The 20,460-nt window shown below is 40.8% G+C and overlaps 1 protein-coding gene across 1 annotated transcript; it reads right to left on the reverse strand.

The window, feature by feature from the left end:
• Positions 1-8,781: 8,781 nt before the first annotated feature.
• On the reverse strand, positions 8,782-10,083 carry LOC124171763. The gene is made up of 2 exons (XM_046551059.1): positions 9,578-10,083; positions 8,782-9,460 (listed from the first exon to the last, which is right to left on the reverse strand). Exons 1-2 carry the CDS (start codon positions 9,635-9,637, stop codon positions 8,885-8,887), a joined length of 636 nt encoding a protein of 211 aa, XP_046407015.1. The 5' UTR covers positions 9,638-10,083; the 3' UTR covers positions 8,782-8,884.
• Positions 10,084-20,460: the final 10,377 nt, after the last annotated feature.

Raw genomic sequence — 20,460 nt, forward strand, 5'->3', positions numbered from 1 at the left:
AATTAAGCCAATTTATTAAATTCCTCCTTTTAGAGCGTGTTCATATAGCCTTCTGAGAACTCATCCGAGACAGTTGACGATCTCTGCATACGAAAGATGCCGCTTATAGACATTAGTACGCACGGAATAGAAAATATATTGAAATCGCTGAGTCCAAATAAATCAATTGATCCAGACGAAATCCCTTCTCGCGTACATAGAGTACTAGCCTCAACAATTGACCCCTTGCTGCATTTCATATTCAGTAAATCCATCAAGCAACACAAAGTACCTAATGACTGGAATATATCTATAGATAGACGCGATTTTTCTCGATTTCAAAAAAGCATTTGATAAAGTACCCCACGGAAAGTTAATAATAAAACTGAAATTTTATGTCTTAGATGAAAATGTCATTTCCTGGATAAGAGAAATTTTGAGCGACCGCATCCAAAGAGTAGTATTAGACGGTGCAGTCTCCAATGAGATTAGAGTCACTTCTGGCGTTCCTCAGGGTAGTGTCATTGACCCACTCCTATTCCTTCTTTACATAAACGACATTGGTGAAATAGTACACAGTAAACTACGGTTATTTGCAGACGACGCTGTAGTTTACAGGGAAATTCGGTCCAGTAAAGATAGGCATAAACTAACGAACGACCTAGATGCTATCCAAGCGTGGGGCGATGCATGGCAGTTACAATTAAATTTTTAAAATTTAGTAGTAATGAATTTCTGGAAAAAGAATAAATCCCCAAAACATAGCTATATTATTCGGGGTACCCTATTAGAGACTGTGGAATCCGTGAAATATCTAGGAGTTAGACTCGATAATGATCTATCGTGAAATAACCGGTCAAGCTAATCGTAAAATGCGATTTGTTAAAAGAATATTGGGAAAGTGCGACGAAAAAGTGAGAGAAATTAGCTACTTCTCCCTCTTTAGACACCATTTGGAATACGCTGCCTAAGGTCCCACATGACAAAGGCTTTAACAGAGTTGGAACGTATGAAAAGAAGAGCTGCCAGGTACGTGAAAGGTCGTTACGATAGTCTTGTTAGTGTAACTGACCTCTTAGATAAACTCGGATGGGAATCTCTGCCGGACGGGAGATTGAAAAATAGACCAAACCTTTTAGATAAATTCAATAGCAGTGTTTTTTCTAACGAAGTTAGCCATATCTTACGGTCGCCAACATACTACGGAAGACCAGGTCATTTAAATAAAATAAGAGAGATAGATTGTAGAACAGACATTCAGAATGTCTTTTTTTCCACGATCAATAAGAGATTATAGCGGCAGCGATAGAACTCATAAATAAATTGCATGACTTGTAGTGTAGCCTACTAACCTATGTAAAACTCAATGCATGTTTCTTAATTTTATTATTATTTCTAACAGCATATGCTAGTATAATTTGTTATTATGCGTGACGTTTTTTGTACTGTGTGGTGTGCATGTGGGAGTCCAATTGCATGCTTCATGCTGGTGATTGATATCCCCTTGCCAAACATCCTAGAGGTGGCTAGCAGGGTATTATGTTGATCTAGATGTACGGTTATGAGCATTAGCAAAAACGGGAGTCTTACCTTTTCAAGTAAGAAATACACTCAATGTAGGGAGCACTCAAATTCGGTGAATGAAAAATCAACAGAAAATCATGGAAATACCTCTTTGAAGTTTTCTTATAGAGTGATCTAGGGTGTGTGCACTAGTCGAACAAAGCTAACAAAGCTCTGCGTTGGGCAATGGGAAATATAAAGGGCAGCAGGATGGTCACAAAGAAATGACCATTGACGTGTTGGTTTGGCCTAATATAAAGTAGGTAGTGATAGCTTGGGTCCCATTTGAGGAATGACGAGTTAATAAGCTGGACTTTAACTTTAATGAATTCTCCTCTGTCGTTTATGCACTTATTAAGAACACATTTAGCTAGAATTTTAATTAAACAAATAGGAAATTGGTATAGGTGGAGATTATTAAGACAAGTAAATCACCCTGCAAAGCTACGACGTTTTTTGTACTGTGTGGTGGGCATGTGGGAGTCCCAATTGCATGCTGCATGCTGGTGATTGATCACCCCCTGCCAAACACCCTATAGGTGGCTCGCAGGGTATTATGTAGATGTAGATTTTTTGTAATTCCTGCCAACCTTCCTAAATTGGTCAAACACGACGTAACATTTTCAATGGTTACAAAGAACACCTCTAATACTACAAAAACAGTAAACCTGAAAAATCCAGCATTGCACAACACCTATCAGACACAGACACGAAATTACCGAAAGAAAACTTAACTCTACTAAAACAAACATCACATCACCTACTTTACGCCTACTAGAGCATTTACATTCATAAAAACAAATAGAAACTCCTAAAAAGTGACGCAAGACCCATCCCTAATCTTCCCTATTACAATAAGAACATTACGCTCGCAGCAATTTTCCAATCCTCAACGGTCGTCCTTACGTCACGTTCCCCCCCCCCCTCCGTCAAAAGTTAACTTTTCCCCCTCACCCCCCTTAACCTCCATCCGCTAACTCCCCCATTTCCGCCCCCTACACGCCTTGCGTCCAACCCCAATGTCCCCCCCACTCCTCTTCCACCCTTGACCCCACAACCGGCCCCCCCATCTCTAGCTATATATTTCAGCGGTGTCTATTGTTTCTGCATCACTCAACTTTTGTTGAAGTGAAGTTCAAATCCTCAGCTGCGTTGAGAAGGGAATCTTGAATTCCGAAACCGGTACGCTTCTCCCGTCCAGGTGGCATTTCCATCGATCTAGTTCGAGCAATTCTCCCTGAGTATTGCCCACGGAGTAAGTGCTGTGTGTGCGAGTGATTATTTTACGGGAGCAGCCTGAGCAAGGCCACCCCAAAACCCTCGCGAAGGTTCCTTCAAAGTTGAACGAGTGTTTGTGAAGGGTTTCCGGTAGAGAGGTTGGGGTTGGTCACTGCTGAGAATCTTCCCGTTCCAGCATACCAACACAGTGTTTTGCTTGTACCTGCGACGAGGTCCCCTGTTAAGGCCAATGGAGTTTTTTTCATTTCCCAGTTTACGTTGAGGCCGTAGAGGTCACCCTTTTTACTTACAGATTGAATGTGCCGCCTTGTCAGAAAGGTAATCAGTCACTTGGTGATGAACAATTTTCTCAAAGGCTTAAGGTAAGGTAGGGGAGACCGGGGCACGTTGGCCCGATTTTTTTTTCATTTTTAAATATTTTTTATTTGGGCATAGTTAACTTTATGAAATTATTGCTAAATTATAGAACAGTCTTTCTAAATCTGGATGGCAATAAATAAACTTGAATATATGAGTTATAAATTTAAAAAAATAAATAAATACTGGGCATATGACAGGTGGGCTAATCTGCCCCTACATCGGGGCAAGTTGGCCCAACGGCTGGGGCACGTTGGCCCATGTATTTTTTGATAAGCTGAACTAGTATGATTTTAGGAAACCAAAATAATACGAATAGTAATCAAGAAATATATTTCAGTTTATGTAACCATTTTACTAAAACAACGGGAAAGCTTTAAAATATTAGGATTTCTGGCGTGCTAATACAAACCAGTTGACTTTTGTGACTGTCCAGATACAAAGGATCAGCACAATTATTGCTCTTGTGAAATAGTACGCGGATTTCATTGTTCGCACTTGTCTAATGAGCACAACGCTTGCAATTTGTGCACTAAATACATTGTGCTCCAGGCTGACCGTCGAAAAAGGCACACTTTAGGCACAGTGAATCTTCATCTTCCTATATTGGACGCGCGTATTTTATTTTTTTTAGCTCCAGTTGACATGCGTTACATTGTGATACTATATTACGTTCAAATAGATGTCTGTCTTCACCACTGCGCTTATATTTTAGTAGCCTCAGTGAATTTAATTGAGTATTTGTGTCTAATCAGTTCAGACGCAACCCAACGCTCCCAAAAACGACTAATCGCAGATCCAGCGGAACCTCTGGAGTTGACTATTGATGCAAGCTTACCCGCGAATCTAACAGAAAATAATCCTTGTAAGTGAGAAAAGGGTAATCCAGCTTTCGAGCTCAATTTAAATTGTAATTCAATTCTTCCTACTGAAGAGGTAATCAAATGCGTAAGTCCACTAGACTATTTTATATTTTTCTCGGATAAACTGCTTAAGCACATTCGCATAAACGGTGACATATATGCTAACCATAAAAATGTAAATCTAGCTTTGGAGAAGGAGGAACGTATGACATGATAAAGTCAGGTAATATGACATGTAATGATAATGTCATGCTACGATAAATTCCCTAATAAACGTATGTGTTGGTCCAAAAAGGTAACAAAACAAAACCAACGTACCCCGTCGTCGCTGGGCCAACCTGCCCCATCGCCATGTTTACAATAAATTCTATTCGTTACAAAACTCACTGAAGCAGTTTAGATTGTATGCCACACAGAAGTTGTCCTCAAACTATGAACTTTAATTATAGTACTCAACTATTGGGCCCAAATTGATCAAAAATTAAATAACACACATGTAACCTGGGAGTAGAATTTTACTTAAACACGCGCAAATACAATTAATCGCTATAACTTGTCAAAAACTGCTCCGCCAGTCATAATGGTGTTGTGGAGAAAGGGGAAGTGTGCTACCAACCTTCTGATAGATTCCTGGCACGATTCAGTGTCTATTGTATGAATTAACTCGACTGGGCCATCCTGCCCCTATGGCCAACGTGCCCCGGTCTCCCCTACATAAAATCGACATTGGGCTGAAATCAGAAGGGGAGGAGGGCTTTCGGACTCTGTTGACGGGTCTCGCGATTGCGTTTTCCATATTCTAGGAAAAACCAAGTTAGATACAGAATATTTCAAGCAGTTACGATGACAATTTTTCGGGGTATTTACGAATGAAGTAATGCGAAATTCCATCGACCCCGGATGAGTGGGATAGGGAAACGGCCAGTGGCGTAGCGAGGAGGGTCCGGACACCTCAACACCCCCTCCCCCCCCCCCCCCGAAATATAGAAACAGAATTGATATCGTTTAATAAAATAAAACAGAATATTACCTTCATAATAACGGGGCTGAACTACATGGATTTACGACGATTTGGAGTACAAGTCCAAAGAAGAGCAATCATTCACATTTTCACATTCCGAAAAGAGGTAGCGGCAAATGCGGAAGTTCAAAACGATAGGTTCGGTACGGCAAACAAATTGCGAGCATAAAGGAATTTGGTTTGTGAATAGAAAATTATTTTCTCAGGGTCGCCTACAAAAATGTCAATTCTGGTAGAGTTCGAAATGTGCTGCCACTGAAGAATGATAAAGAGAAAGTGGTTCGCTTGAGCAAGAAATTAGGAATTGGTCAGAAGAGTGAAGGAAAAGAGAAGTATTTCAAAAATCAATCGAAGAAAATGGAACAACGAAATCTGTCTCGTTACGACGTCATGACGTCTACGTCATGCTGTTCTCTCAAGCCAATAACACACTAAAGAATATTAACATCTGTTACACTGAGGCCAAAAGAAAGACAGCGTAAGCCAAGAAAACTTTTCAATTTAAGATAAATCTCTTCGTAATGTTAAGGGTTATTGTACTGTTAATGACAGAAAATTAATTGAGAAATTACCGCAGGGAGCCCAATAGGAAAGAGAACTAAGGCAAAAAATCGAAATAAGAAAGCAACGCTAGTCGGTTGCCTACTCGTGCAACACAACTTCGTACAGAAAATTACAAAAGGGCATAATCAAGGCAAAAGACAAATGATGAGCTATAAATTCATACGAATAAGTATTGGCGAAGAAATGGAATGCACCTTTTAAGATGACATGAAATATGCATAAAAGGTTGAAAATGAAGTAATGTTGTAAATTATGACTGCAGCGACGAGGAAAAACCAACCCACGATAAAATACATAAACTACTAACGGTAAATTCTAATGCTTACATATAAACTCCAATGCCTAATTACAACGTAATGCTAAGTTATATTTAAAACTCTATCAAATTTCGCGTACCCAATATCAACGCCAATTTCAATAACCATTGCTTTAAGTTAGAAGTGATTCCTAAGTATGTCAATCTGTGCTGTAAATCACCCTTTAGGCAGTAGAGTTTTATAGTAAAGTGTTGAAATTACCATATGTAGTTTATATTTTCTCGTAGACATATCGCATTTTCACCTAGTCAAACCTGAAACGATTACATGCGAGGGAGGATGCGAGGTACTAACATCATCTCCAGGAAAGAGATCCTGCAGCATCAACAGAAATGTCTGTGGAATATAGAATGTTCTTCAATTTATGCATGAACAGTTAAGGTTGCCCAGGTTTCGCTAGAAAGCACGCCCCCCTTGGCCTTGGAGTAAGCGTGCACCCTCCCCCTCCTACTCTCATTCCCTTCCCCCTTGAGAGTTCAGTGGATAGAATACCACAGGGATATTAAGGCGCCGCTGCTCAAAGGGTACCGGCCGAAGAGCATTCGACTGCAGCAACGAGGGCAACTTGTGGAACAAGAGCGACATAAACAAACCCGTCTTTCGAACCTCAAAAGCTTTTCAAAAGACTAAATAACCACGTCGATAATTCTGATGGTCAGCTTCTCTCGTCCGTAAAATTCCGGAAGCAAAGGTGTGAGCAAGCAAGCTGCAATCATTTTATCGTATTTTCAACCAAATTTGTTCAGAAAATTGAGTTTTATTTTGTGATTGTGGAGGTAATGCTTATTAAAAACTCCAAATCAGGAAGTATGAGACACAATAATTCCAACTCAGAATACCTTCAGAAAACAATAAAGTGACAATAGATACTGTAAACTTACCAAGAATGACTAAAAGCTTAAAAAAGTTGCCGTATACATTATTAAGCTGTTACATGCAAATACTTATAGCAAGGATCTCTTAAATATACGGAATCCTCAATTGACTCAATATCTAAATTCATTGGGAGGAATTGAATGATTGAGTTAGTAGCCATTGCCATAAGTCCAACCATACTGTAGATACTATCGCAAGGAAATATCAAAAGCTGTTGGCGTTGCAAATAATGGAGCTCACTTCAACATAATCTCCGACAGTTTCTACAAGAAAAACTATTAAGACAATTTTATTAGGTTTAAATGTTGTCGAAAGCTGTAGAACCAATAATAAGTAGCATCGGAACGTAAACGTCTTAATATTCCAAAGGAACCAATCTACTGATTCACCAAGTGCCTACATACTCCGAATATCATTCGGCTAGCGTACTCAAAAGACGTTGATCTGCATAACGAATTCACTAGAGTAGTTAAATTTTAGAAGCCGTTTTTGAAACAAGTTAACTATGCAAAGGAAAATCCGTCGCCTATATCTTAAGAATTGCATCAGTAGACTACTGGGCGGTATAGGCAATTTCCCCTCCCCCTCTCCCCCGCCCCCTCCCTCGCTCCCCCCACCCCCTCTCCCACCGCCGAACCCCAAAATTCCCCATGCGAGCGTATTCTGGTCTCTATAGGCAGTTTTCTCCTCCCCTCGCCTCCCCACACCACGTGCTAGGCCGTTCTGGTCTGTTGAGGCAGTTTCCCACCCCCCTCGCTCTTGCTTGCCTTTGTGGTCTGTAGAGAGGTAAAGTCCGAACTCAGGTATATGAAAAACCCGTATGGCGTTAGAGTAGGATGAGGAAAAAAAAATACTTCCTCCGGGTGGATTCGAACCTGCGTCCGGAAGAGGACACTCAGGATGGTAAGAATCTAGCGTAGCCACCGGTCTACAGCGACTAGATGTCATTCTGGCTGACTCATGAAGTTTTAATGCGGAGTGCAAAATGGCAAGCGCGATGTCTTAAACGACGCGGAGGAATCAAAGTTAAAATGAGAAGGTTATGAAAGAAATAAATACTACTACGTGGCGAGTACAATTTTTTGTAATGACCCGTGCGCTTTTCATAGCTATTCTTCATTGTCATCACAAAATTTAAGTGACTGTAAAGTTCAGAATTAAAACTCGATGTTTTCGTGAAATCAGTGATATTTGAGTTATAAGAATGCTAAATTCTTCTAATCGTTTTTTAAACATCTACTTCCATTCGAAAAATAATATGGCGGCTCAAATAGCTACTTTGAATTGACTTACCGAGCTCGCAAGAGAGTTAGTGACGGGGTTATTAATGTCAACATTAAACACGTCCAACTTTTCTTGTTAAATTATTTGTTGTGATATAACATTCTCGAATTATTTTTAAAACATCTGCTCCTATTCGAAAAATAATATGGCGACTCATATATCTATTTTGAATTGACTTACAGAGTTCGCAAGAGAGTTAGTGACGGGGTTATTAATGTCAGCATTAAACATATCCAACTTTTCTTGTTAAATTATTTGTTGTGATATAACGTTCTACGAATCATTTTTAAAGCATCTACTCCTATTCGAAAAATAATATGGCGAATCAAATAATTACTTTGAATTGACTACCGAGTTCGCAAGAGAGTTAGTGACGGGGATATTAATGCTAAAATTAAACGTATCCACTTTTTCTTGTTAAATTATTTGTCGTGATAAAATAATTTAAATGTTTCTTTGAAACTCAAGCACTCTTTTAAATAACAAAATTTAAATATGGAATTCATACGAATTTGTCGAAACGGCTAACAGAAACGCTCAGAGATTTTTAAATAAGAAAACCGATCACTACTTTACTTGCAATTCACTTGAACTCTAACAGCCATTGGAGAGAGAGAGGTTATTTTTAAATAAAAGAGGAGAATATAACATTTCCTTTGAGAGCAATTTTATTGTTCTTTGGCAAGTCATTTATCATTCCATCCATAATTTAATATCACTCATTTTAAAAACATATTGCATAAACAACAAAAAAAATACGATTTGAATGATAAATTGAAATGGACTTGACAAAATATAAAACTTGTTAAAAAATAAACACGCTATGCACAAAGCATATTAATTTCTTCACATACATTTTCTACACACACATCGCAAAAACACAAATCACTAATAATGTCACTCAACCATGAGTCACTAAGTACACTACGTGACTGAGGCGTGTCACTAATTATTGAATAGTTTGGGTCGTCCACAATAATTTGTGCCCGACACACACGTGCCTCCTCATTTGTTGCCCCCGAAAAATTAAGCAAAACTGTCTCCGCACTCGAGTCACACTCATCCACATTATGACACTCACTGTTAACACCGTCTTTAATTTCGTTGATCCTTTCGAAAATAATCTCTATGTCACTACTGACGTCGTGCTCCAATGGTAAACATTTTGGGGACCAGAATGAACTTTCAAAAGAATAGTCTAATTCACTCGCACTTTCACTTATAAAATCCTTTACTGGAGAACGGCTTGGAAAGACTAAGTCAGCAGCATCTTTCTTTGGGGTCGACATCGCCGGACGTACAAAAGGAGTTGAGTGCTTAAAGCGGCTGTACTCCTTAACCCATGGAGGCTGGTCTTCAAAATCTGAGTCCGAGTCCAGATCGGACCAGTGGGTGATCTGAAAAGAATCAGCACGTATTAAATGACAGCACATGGAAATGGACTTTTAAATTTAAAATGAAAAAATAAAATAAAAATTTTAAATCGGCATTCAATATTGAAACATTAAACTTACCGAATCATCGTTATCCTGTACATCTTCCTCGTTGAACAGTTTCCTCTTCGCGTTCCTCATATGGAATGACGCTATTGGTCGAAATAAAGAGTGCGTTCTTATTGGCTGTGCAGGTGATCGGACGATGGCTGCTCGGCGATTTGCGAAGAACGTGGGTATTCCGGAACAGGTGGAGTGGTTATTGGCTCTGGCGAAGCAGTGACACTGACTGATGTGCGTGGGCAGGGAGCGAACCCTTTATTGGTAGAGGGTGGGAGTGCTCCTCCTACCTTCCTGGCGGGAAAGGGGTTGGGGGTGGAGAATACGAAAAGAGAAAGTATACGTAGGAAAATCCTTGCTTATGCTTAATGACTTCTTGGCATCGGTCGCTCACGCGTCACCCGTCGTCCAACTGTCGCTTACTCACTTCGGCCGATGAGCTTGTTTCGACTTGTCCTGGTGGAAAATTTTGAATAAAAGCGTTCCTGCTTCCTCGTGGAGTTTGTGTGTGTGTGTGGATGTTCAAGTGTGTTGCTGTAGGAGTGTGAATATTCCGCTGTGGTGTGATCAACTGTTGATTTTGAAGCGGCTGTATTCCGAATTTCTGTTTTTAAATTCAGAAAATATTTTACGGTGCAATTTTTCAGCAAAGTTGTTTCTTATTAGCGCGGTGTGTGTGCTTGTGTGTGTGTGCAAGTGTGTTTGGTTGTATGAGTGTGAATATCTCGTTGCGGTGTGATTCTCTTTTGGTTTTAGAATTATAGTATTGTAATATTGTTTCACTAAAATCGGTCTTATTTGGGTGTTTTTGGTCAAACGTATTTTTTTTTGTGTGAATAAAACTGCAGTTATTGTGTAATTTTTTAACAAACGACCTAATCGGTCATCTTCGCTATGGAGCAAATTTTCAAACTTGTTCCGGCGGCAGATATCATCAGAGGGTATCATGCTGGTGCGTATAATACAGATGCGCTTATGTTAAGTGCGCATGCGGGATTGTGCCATCGAATAATTGTCTTGGGGGAATGCGTAGATGAAGGTTCGCTTTTAACATTCTACAATGCTGTTAATGGTATTCGCAGGCGTCAGGTGATTCCTGCTCCTAACATTGAACGAGGTGAAATAATTCCTAATAATGTACACGAAAGAAATGACTTGCCTAAAGTTGTTGATCAATTAAACTTAAATGTGCCGGATAAAAGTAATGTAAGCACTCCCTCGGGTCAGGAGCTTGATTTTATTTTAAATTATCTCGATTTTGTTCCTGACGTTGCAGGGGGCCACCAAGGCACAGAGCTCTCACAATGTCAAGGTATTTTAGAAGGTGGTAAAGGTAATGATTTGCCAATATTACCTGATGACGTGTTCTCACAGCTCCACCCATCTGATGATTTAGAGATGGATATTGCGGATATCCCCGGTTGCACACAGGCGTTGAATATGACTGCCAAGTTAAATCCATCCCTCTCCCTATTACCAACTACTTCCTCATCCACTTCTCAAAATGGCTACGCAAAATTTAATAATAATAATAAATCGCTCACGACAATTGAGAACTTAGATGCTGTAGGTGCTACTGATGGGTCCACGATGGCGGTGTGTGGTAAGTGTCCGGGTCAGTCATTGACTGCACCCGCGACTGTTTGCGCCGCGACGGCGGCTATTGATAGTTGTCCGGGCCAGTCTTCCACTGCACCCGTGACGGGTTGCGCCGTGACGACGGCTAATGGTAAAGGTCAGTCAGTGACTGCACCCTCACCTATCATAGATTCCCAGGCTGGTTCCTCACTGACTCTCTCTATGAATGATACATCAGTTGATAGACTATTTGCTGATTCGGAGGAGTTCTTTGATGACCTTCCGTCAGAGGATAATTTAATCCAGATGGGTGGTGGACGGGATATAGAGGGTGACACACATTTTACGATATTGGGGGAGAGCAGGAGTTATTTGAGAAACTTCCGCATGTGGGGGCGGGAGGTAATTATTTCCTTGCATCCGGCGCCAGATGGCCAGAACCCTTTGCAATGGTTTGGAAAAACCATCACCAGCATGTTGAAACTTTTTAAGACAGGGGTCTCTCCTAGTGCTAAAGCAAGCGTAGCTTTTCAAAACGAAATGAACCCGGCACTCTCAGTCCATATATCCTTTAGACGTCTAGACCAGTTGGATGAGGAAGTAGTCTTGGACAGAATAGAAAAAATCGTCCAATCAAATGACAAGTTTTTAATGGAAGGTATTCACCATGTATCATTCACTTACGTAGATATGCCGGAAGGTGGTCGTCCTGGTAAAAATCCTCTCCTAGGTTTCAATGAGTTTTGCAAGAGCAAACGTTCAATTATAGTTATCGGCAACAATGACAACTTTTGTCTGCCTAGAGCGATTGTCGTGGGTGTTTCACGCTTTGAGGATTCGAACGATGCGTACACAATGGTAAGGAGAGGCAGTAAAATTCAAAAAGCGAGATCTCTAACTCTTTTTAATAGGGCGGGTGTTACCATTACTGAAACCGGAGCAGGCCTCGATGAGGTACAAATGTTTCAGGATATCTTGCCTGAATACAAAATAACCATTTTTGGGGACCGCAAAGGACGAGAAGTCCTGTACGAAGGACCATCCACGCCCAATCCTCAGGGTGTTGAAAGAGAAAACATTGACTTGATTTATGGCGAAAATCACTTCAATGTCATAACTTCACTCACTGGGGCTTTTGGTTATGTATATTATTGTAGGCCATGTCGTGTAGGATACAACACGTCCTTTGAGCACAGGTGTAAGTCCGAATGTTCAAGGTGTCTCACGTCACCCCCCTGTAAACCCTGCAAGACAATTAATTGTCCTAATTGCAAACGTTCGTTCTTCGGTGAGGAATGCTATCAAAATCACTCTAAACCGAGAGGGAATGGGAAAGCTACGTGCGAGGTCATCAAGTTTTGCGAGACTTGCTGCAGAGTTTACAATATAGCCACCAACAGAAAAAACCATGTGTGCAATGAACTCTTTTGTAAGATTTGTAAACGACACCACCTCGCAAACGCTCTCTGCTACATGCAACAAAAGAAAAAGTGCTCTAGGTCAAATGATTCATATGCCTTCGTCTTTTACGACATTGAGTGCCGGCAAGATGACAAAGTTGTCGGAAAAACAGACACATTTGTTCATGTTCCTAATCTCCTCGTCTGCCAGACAAGATGCAACCACTGTTTGGATGAGGAATCAGCCGGTACGGGATGTGTATCCTGCGGCGAGAAGGAGATAGTTTTTGATAGTGAAGACCCTGTTTCTGATTTCCTTGACAGTCTTGTCTGTCTAAGTAAAAAAGGCTTCAAGGAAATCATCTGTCTGGCACACAACGCCAAAGCGTACGACAACCACTTTCTTTTAAAGTGCATGATTGATAAACTGCATTGGGAACCAAAAGTTATTTTGTCTGGAGCAAAGCTCATAAGTATGTCTTTCGGTGTACTGAAATTTATCGACTCTTTGAATTTCATGCCCATGGCATTATCGAAGTTGCCATCCGCTTTTGGGTTGGGGGAAAACACATGTAAGGGTTATTTCCCCCATTTCTTTAACACAAGGCGTAATGCCAATTACGTGGGACCAATGCCTCCTGCCGAAGCCTACGGGATTTTCCACATGAATAGAGTTGAGAAGAAAAAAATGATGAACTGGTATAACGAAATGTCCTCCACTATTTTTGATATGAAAAGAGAAATTCGTAAATACTGCGTCCAAGATGTTAATATATTACGGTTGGCGTGCCTAAGGTTTCGGGACATGTTTATGTCACTGAACGATGTCGATCCCTTCCGTGAGGCTATCACGATTGCCAGTGCCTGCATGGTTGTCTTCAGAAAGAACCATCTGCGCGAAAACACTATTGGAATCATACCACCAGGTGGTTATCGTTGGGCAGAAACCCAATCAAAAAAAGCCATTCAGTGGATCCTCTTCGAAGAATTGGCGAGGGGTATCAAAATACAAAATGCAGCTGCCAATCGGGAGGTTCGCTTGTTGGGTAGGAGGGTTGACGGTTTCGCCGATATAAATGGCGAGAAAGTCGTTTTTGAGTTCCATGGTTGTTTTTTCCATGGTTGCCCAACTTGCTTCAAATCACGACACGATCCCATCCATAACAGCCCGAGTGAAACGATGCACAGTCGCTATGCAAGCACTGAGGCAAAAACGGCCATGCTTGTTAAAGCCGGGTATAAAGTTATTGAGATGTGGGAATGTCAGTTTGGAAGACTGCTGAGCAGGAACCAACAGGCGAATACATTTGTCCAAGACCATCCTCTTCTACAGAGAACGCCATTAAATCCAAGGGATGCATTTTTTGGCGGGCGCACTAATGCAGTGCGTTTATATCACAAAGCAGATGAGACCCTGGGAGAGCAAATAAAATATTTCGATGTGTGTTCCCTCTATCCTTACGTTAATAAGTACAAGCATTATCCTATTGGCCACCAACAATTTATGTTGGTGACGAGTGTCCTCAACTTGAAAATCTTGAAGGCTTGGTGAAATGCACCCTCCTCCCTCCAAGGGATTTATTTCATCCTGTACTTCCGATAAAAGTAAACCAAAAACTTCTTTTCCCCCTTTGTGCCACCTGTGCCAGAGAGGAAAATAATGATGCCTGTGGGCACAACGCTGAGGAGAGACAGCTTACCGGGACTTGGGTCACTGTAGAGGTCAAGAAAGCCGTATCCAAGGGATACACACTGATAAAAATACACGAGGCCTGGCATTTCCAGGTTGAACAGTATGACGTCCAGTCCGGTGAGGGAGGTCTCTTCTCTGACTATATCAATACGTTCCTTAAACTTAAACAGGAAGCAAGCGGTTGGCCTGAATGGTGCATCTCTGAGGCAGAGAAGAATTTGTACATTGACCAGTTTAAGGAAAGAGAAGGTGTACATCTTGACCGAGATGCTGTACAAAACAACCCTGGCCTAAGATCGCTTGCGAAACTAATGCTTAATAGTTTCTGGGGAAAGTTTGGCCAAAGGGATGATCTATCAAAAACCACAATTCTAAAAAGGGGGGATGAATTGTACAGCCTCCTGAACAACCCAAACGTTGAGGTTTCTCGCCTTGTGCCAGTGAGCGAAGATGTTCTATTTGCTCATTGGATGGAGCACAGTGAAGCGATTTCTCCCTCGCCAAATAGCAACATATTTATCGCTTGCTACACAACGGCTCATGCACGCATGGAGCTATATAGCTACCTCGAACAACTAAACGAGCGTGTTTTGTATTTTGACACGGATAGTATTATATTTACTAAACTCCCTGGTGAATGGGAACCTACAGTAGGGAACTTTCTGGGTCAATTAACAGATGAGATTTCACCTTTGGGGGAGGGGTGTTTCATATCCGAATTTGTGTCAGGTGGACCAAAAAACTATGCTTATCGGGTGAGCTCTACAGTCGAAAAGGGGTTTGAGAAGTATGTCTGCAAAGTCCGCGGAATTACTATAAACTCTTCCAACGATGATGTGGTATCGTTTCAATCCCTGAAAGCTATGGTAGTCGATGGCTCTCCTGCTGTGGTTGTCAGGAATGAAAAGAAAATTTCTCGGTCTAAGAACCTGGAAATCGTGTCCCGGGCAGAGAGAAAGATATTTCGGGTTGTATATACAAAGAGGAAGCGTGTGGATGATTTTGACACGGTGCCATACGGCTACAAACGCCAATGCGTATAATAAGAAACTTTCCATTTGTATCATACGACCACAAACTTACTTGTAATATAACTATCTAGTAAAAGCAAAAAAAATAAATAAAATAAAAAACAAATAAAAAACCCTTCCGCAGACTACCACCTTGACGCGGTGGAAGGGCTTTCATTTCCCTGAAAAACGATCGCGATGCGACTATAATAATGACACTACAGATAGGTATCGTTATTTCATGGAAATATAACCAAGAGTAGTCTCGTGCTTTTCGATGTCCTACAGCTCTATAACAGCAGCTGTTTCAGTCCATCCTTATGTTTTGATGCACACTGCAGGTGTTTAACTCACCCATTTAATAAGACGTATAAGTGTAACTTCACTGCAGTTGGATAATGGATCTTAGACTGAGACATCCTTTTGGTGCTCTCATTGCGGGCCCAAGCGCATGTGGTAAGACGGTATTTACCAGTCGTCTGATAAAATTCCGAAATGAAATGATTGACGTCCCTTTTGGTGAAATAATTTGGTGTTATTCTGAATGGCAGCAGTTTTACGATGCTTTGAAGGAAGAGGGGGTAATATTTCATGAAGGAATTCCTGACGTGAAAACAATACCCCAAAGGCCCGCAGCTACTCTTCTAATTTTGGACGACTTGATGCAAGAGGCTAATGGAAGCATTGTGATTGATTTATTTTCAAGAGTGAGTCACCATCGAAATATTAGCGTGATTCACATTACTCAGAATGTATTTCATCAGGGAAGAGGGGCCCGAGATATATCATTAAATACTCACTACATAGTATACTTCAAAAATCCTAGAGACGGGAGTCAGATATTTACCCTTGCTCGACAAATATATCCAAAGAATCCAAAGTTTTTGCAGGAGGCATACGAAGACGCAACACAAAAAACTCATGGCTATTTGTTAATTGACTTGAAACAGTCAACTCCTGACACCTTGCGGTATAGAACGGAAATATTTCCTGATGATGAGGTACAGTATTTCTACCAACCAAGAAAATAATTATCTTCAGGTAAATAAATAACAGTAGTGACAAACTCTTCTCTCAGTCGACATGACGCATGTGTTAGCTAAACAAGCCGATATTCTACGGTTTCTCGCCCGCTGCAAGCCTTCTGTTCGGACTGCAATTCTCAAAGCTGCGGATCCTAGTCTTATTCGAGTTATCTGCGAAATCGTCGATAACACATTGAAAGGCTGTATCAATTTAAGTCCTGCTCAGAGAAAACGCTTGTCGCGTCACAGGGGTTTGTTACGCAAAATTGCTGAGAGAAAAGGTTGCTGGAAAAGGAAGAAAAAGCTAATCCAGCAGTCAGGTGGTTTCATTTTACCGTTGCTTATACCATTGATTAGCGGTGTAATATCCAAAATTCTTTAACGATGGAACACGCCAAGAAAATGGTACTTGTTCCACAGGAAAATGTACAACGCATTATGACTCCGAGTATTTCGATGACCAAATCCAGCCAAATCCTTTCAGATTTGGATCGGGAAATGGAAAAAATTCTACGTACACCAATGAAAACAGATGATGAGAAATGGACGTTGTACAAACAATGCCTGCATCGATTTTTTCATTTTTCGGGTGTAGAAAGAAGTCCACTGGTCTTTCCCATCACATCCGATGTTGAGAAAAATACAGATGCTGTACAAGGCGAAAACGAAAGAGATATAGACGCTGAAAACAAAGGAGTCGAAGTAGAAATCCCTCTCCATACGGAAATTGTATCATCGATACCTCAAAAATTACGTAAAAAAGGAGAGTTGCTTATCGCTCGATTGTTGTCATCTGGTAAAGTAAACTGGAGTGTTGACGGTACTGTAACCATCAAGGGTGGTGTAATTCCAGGATCTAACATAACAGATCTCGTTGGTGACGTCATGCGTGCACGCAAAAATGTCAATCCGAAAGGCATCGATTCATTTGTGGCTTTGCTTTCGGAAATCAATATGCCAAAAGAATTTATTGGCAATCCAAAACGATTGGATCTCATTCGTCGCTACGACTCTGCGGATAGTGTAAGGCCCGAGGAAACCGAAAGATCAAAACGCTACACTGCAACCGCCTCATCTAATTCATCGAGACCCGCAAAATTAAAAATTAATAAGCGTTGGACACCTTATCACTTCAGAAAATGAAGAATAAATTAAATGGCATACTTTCAAAAATTTATTACAGTCCATCGCATCCTGCTTCCTTCTCGGGCGTTGATAGATTATGGAAAGAGGTATCAACGCTTGCATCTAAAAAAGATGTTTTAAAATGGCTCCAGTCACAAGATACTTACACACTTCACAAACCAGTATGTAGGAGATTTCAGAGGAATAAGTACGTGGTTGACAACATTGACGATTTATGGCAGGCTGATTTAAACGATGTGAAACACATAAAGAAGCAAAACGACGGGTTTAATTACATACTTACTGTAATAGATGTGTTTAGCAAGTTTGCCTGGGCGTTACCCATTCGTTCCAAGACCGGTACCAGCATTTGCGATGCTTTTTCCACGATACTGAAAACGTCTAAACGGATACCCGTTAATCTCATGACTGATAAAGGAACTGAATTTTCTAACAGGCTTTTTCAGCAATTTTTAAAGAAAAAGTCTATAGGTTATTACCATTCAAACAATCCTGACACAAAAGCCGCCATTGTAGAACGATTTAATCGAACACTGAAGACTAGGTTATGGCGTTACTTTACTAAACACTCTACAGCTAGGTACATTGGCGTTCTTCAAGATGTAGTTGATTCTTACAACTCAACGGTTCATAGTACCATAAAAATAGCTCCATGCGATGTCAGTGAAAATAATGTCCTACAAATTTGGGAAAAGGCATACAAAATTAAATCTCAAAAAAGTAAAGGCCCACGTCTAAAAACTGGAGATTACGTTAGAATTAGCCGAGAGAAGACTACTTTCAGGAAGGGCTACAGATCCAACTGGACTGAAGAAATATTTATAATCGAGAAAGTGATCCGTCGCACACCAACGGTTTACGTTCTGAAAGATCTGCAGAATGAGGTAATTGAAGGTACTTTTTACGAACCAGAGTTACAAAAGGTAGCGTTTTCAAAGTTTAAAAAATTTAAAATCGATAAAATACTTAAAACGAGGGGTAAGGGTGCCAGAAAAGAGGTGTATGTCAAGTGGAAAGGTTACAGCTCTAAATTCAATTGTTATATTCCTGCTTCATCGGTAAAGAAGTTGTAATGGAGGGTGAATTTTACTTAACTTTACCAAGTAATAGCTCAATCTCGACTTATGGAGGTAATACCACGGCTAAATTTACGACGCTCTTACCCCGTAATGTCACTCTTACGGGGAGCTGGGAAATGGCTTTGGTTGAAATTCATTTTCCAATGACTCTATGTAACGTGTACGGTAAACAACGTGAATATTCCGTCTACCATGGAGGAAGTAAGTACTCATTTTACAGAAAGCTTCCTGTAAATCATTACAGTTCTGTAAGGGAACTAATCAGAACTTTAAATGAAGACCTTGCTAAAATATCTCATCCTGACAGGGTTCAATTCTTCTACAACGAAAAAAGTGGCATCACAGTCAAGGCAAAAGATAGCGTTGTTCTATTCATGCCCGATATTTTAACTCTGCAGTTGGGGTTCGAACCAGGTGAAGATATTGTAGCGCAGGGGATTTCTAAGCGCAAACCAGATCTAAACCTAGGGTACCCCTCTCAAATTTACGTCTACTGTGATATCGTTGAGCCGCAAATAATAGGGGACGTTGTGGCACCATTGCTACGTATAGTTAGTACAAAGGCCGAAAGAAATCAGTTCGGTCTTGATATTAATCATGTTTTTAACAGGCCCTTTTACTTTCCCGTACTGAAAAGAGAATTTGAAACAGTAGATATAGATTTAAGGACGCACTCGGGCCATCCTATGCCATTCATTAGCGGAACATCAGTTGCAGTACTTCACTTCCGACAGCGAAGAAATCATGGTCAAAGTGAATAAGTATTCGGATCCCTACACTCGTTACTATCTGAATCAGGTGGGAAATGGCGTGGGGACAGTGTATAGAGGTGCTAGCTATCAGAAAGGTCATGGAATAGGTAGTTTTCTTGGAGGTCTTTTCCGTTCAGCACTCCCTCTTCTCAAAAGTGGTGCTCGGGCTATTGGTCAAGAAGCAGTTAAAACAGGTGTAAACGTGTTAAGTGACCTAACATCTGACAATCAGCAACCGGTAAAGCGTATTATACGCAAACGTGTTTTCGAGGCGGGGGAAAGTTTGATGAAGAGAGCTGGAAATAAAATTCGGAAAATGACCGGGGGTGGATATCCTCGCGGAACACGCAAGCGAAATACTCAGTCAATCATTGGCAATCGAAGAAGAAAGAACGGCCTTTCTACGAAAAGGAAAACGAATACGAAACGAATCGTTACCAAGCGTAAAAAAGTGAAAAATACCGTAAACGGTGCAAAAGATATATTTTCTTAAAATGTCATTCCTACACCATCAGTCCTGTGAATGCACGAAGACAGAGTTAGACTTATTCTCACTCCCACCAACGCAGACGAGCATAGAAAATGGTCAGTGGATTCATTATAAACCCATTTCCACACTGGGAGACGATGCTCCTCTAGAGTTCGTCGTACCAGGACATGGCGATGAATACATCGATCTATCCCATACTCTAATATCGATTACTGCAAGAGTTGAACGCAGAGCGCAAGTAGCCGATGATGACTCTGTAATTGGACCGATCAATTTATGGCTTCATTCATTATTTAGCCAGATCGATGTACTCCTCAATCAAAAGTTGGTCACCCCGCCAAGTAACACTTACCCATACCGAGCTTACGTTGAAACACTCTTAAATTACGGCCCTGCAGCAAAATCATCGCATCTTACATCATCTCTGTGGTACGATGATACTCCAGGAAAGATGGATGACTCTCGTGAAAATGAAGGAGCTAAAAAAAGACGGAAATACACGGATGACGGGCGTTTGGTAGAAATGATGGGTCATCTACATTGTGATCTGTTCAACCAGGAAAAATTTCTTTTAAACGGTGTGGAGATGCGTCTTAAACTCGTCAGAACCAAAAGTGGTTTTAATATGATGGCTTCGAGGGATTATGAGAACGTTGCGGTAAAGATATTGGACGCGGCTCTTCTCGTTCGCAAAGTAAAAATAAGCCCATCAGTATTGATCGCCCATAGCC

The sequence above is a fragment of the Ischnura elegans genome, chromosome X, assembly GCF_921293095.1.
Source record: "Ischnura elegans chromosome X, ioIscEleg1.1, whole genome shotgun sequence".
Taxonomy (NCBI): domain Eukaryota; kingdom Metazoa; phylum Arthropoda; class Insecta; order Odonata; family Coenagrionidae; genus Ischnura; species Ischnura elegans.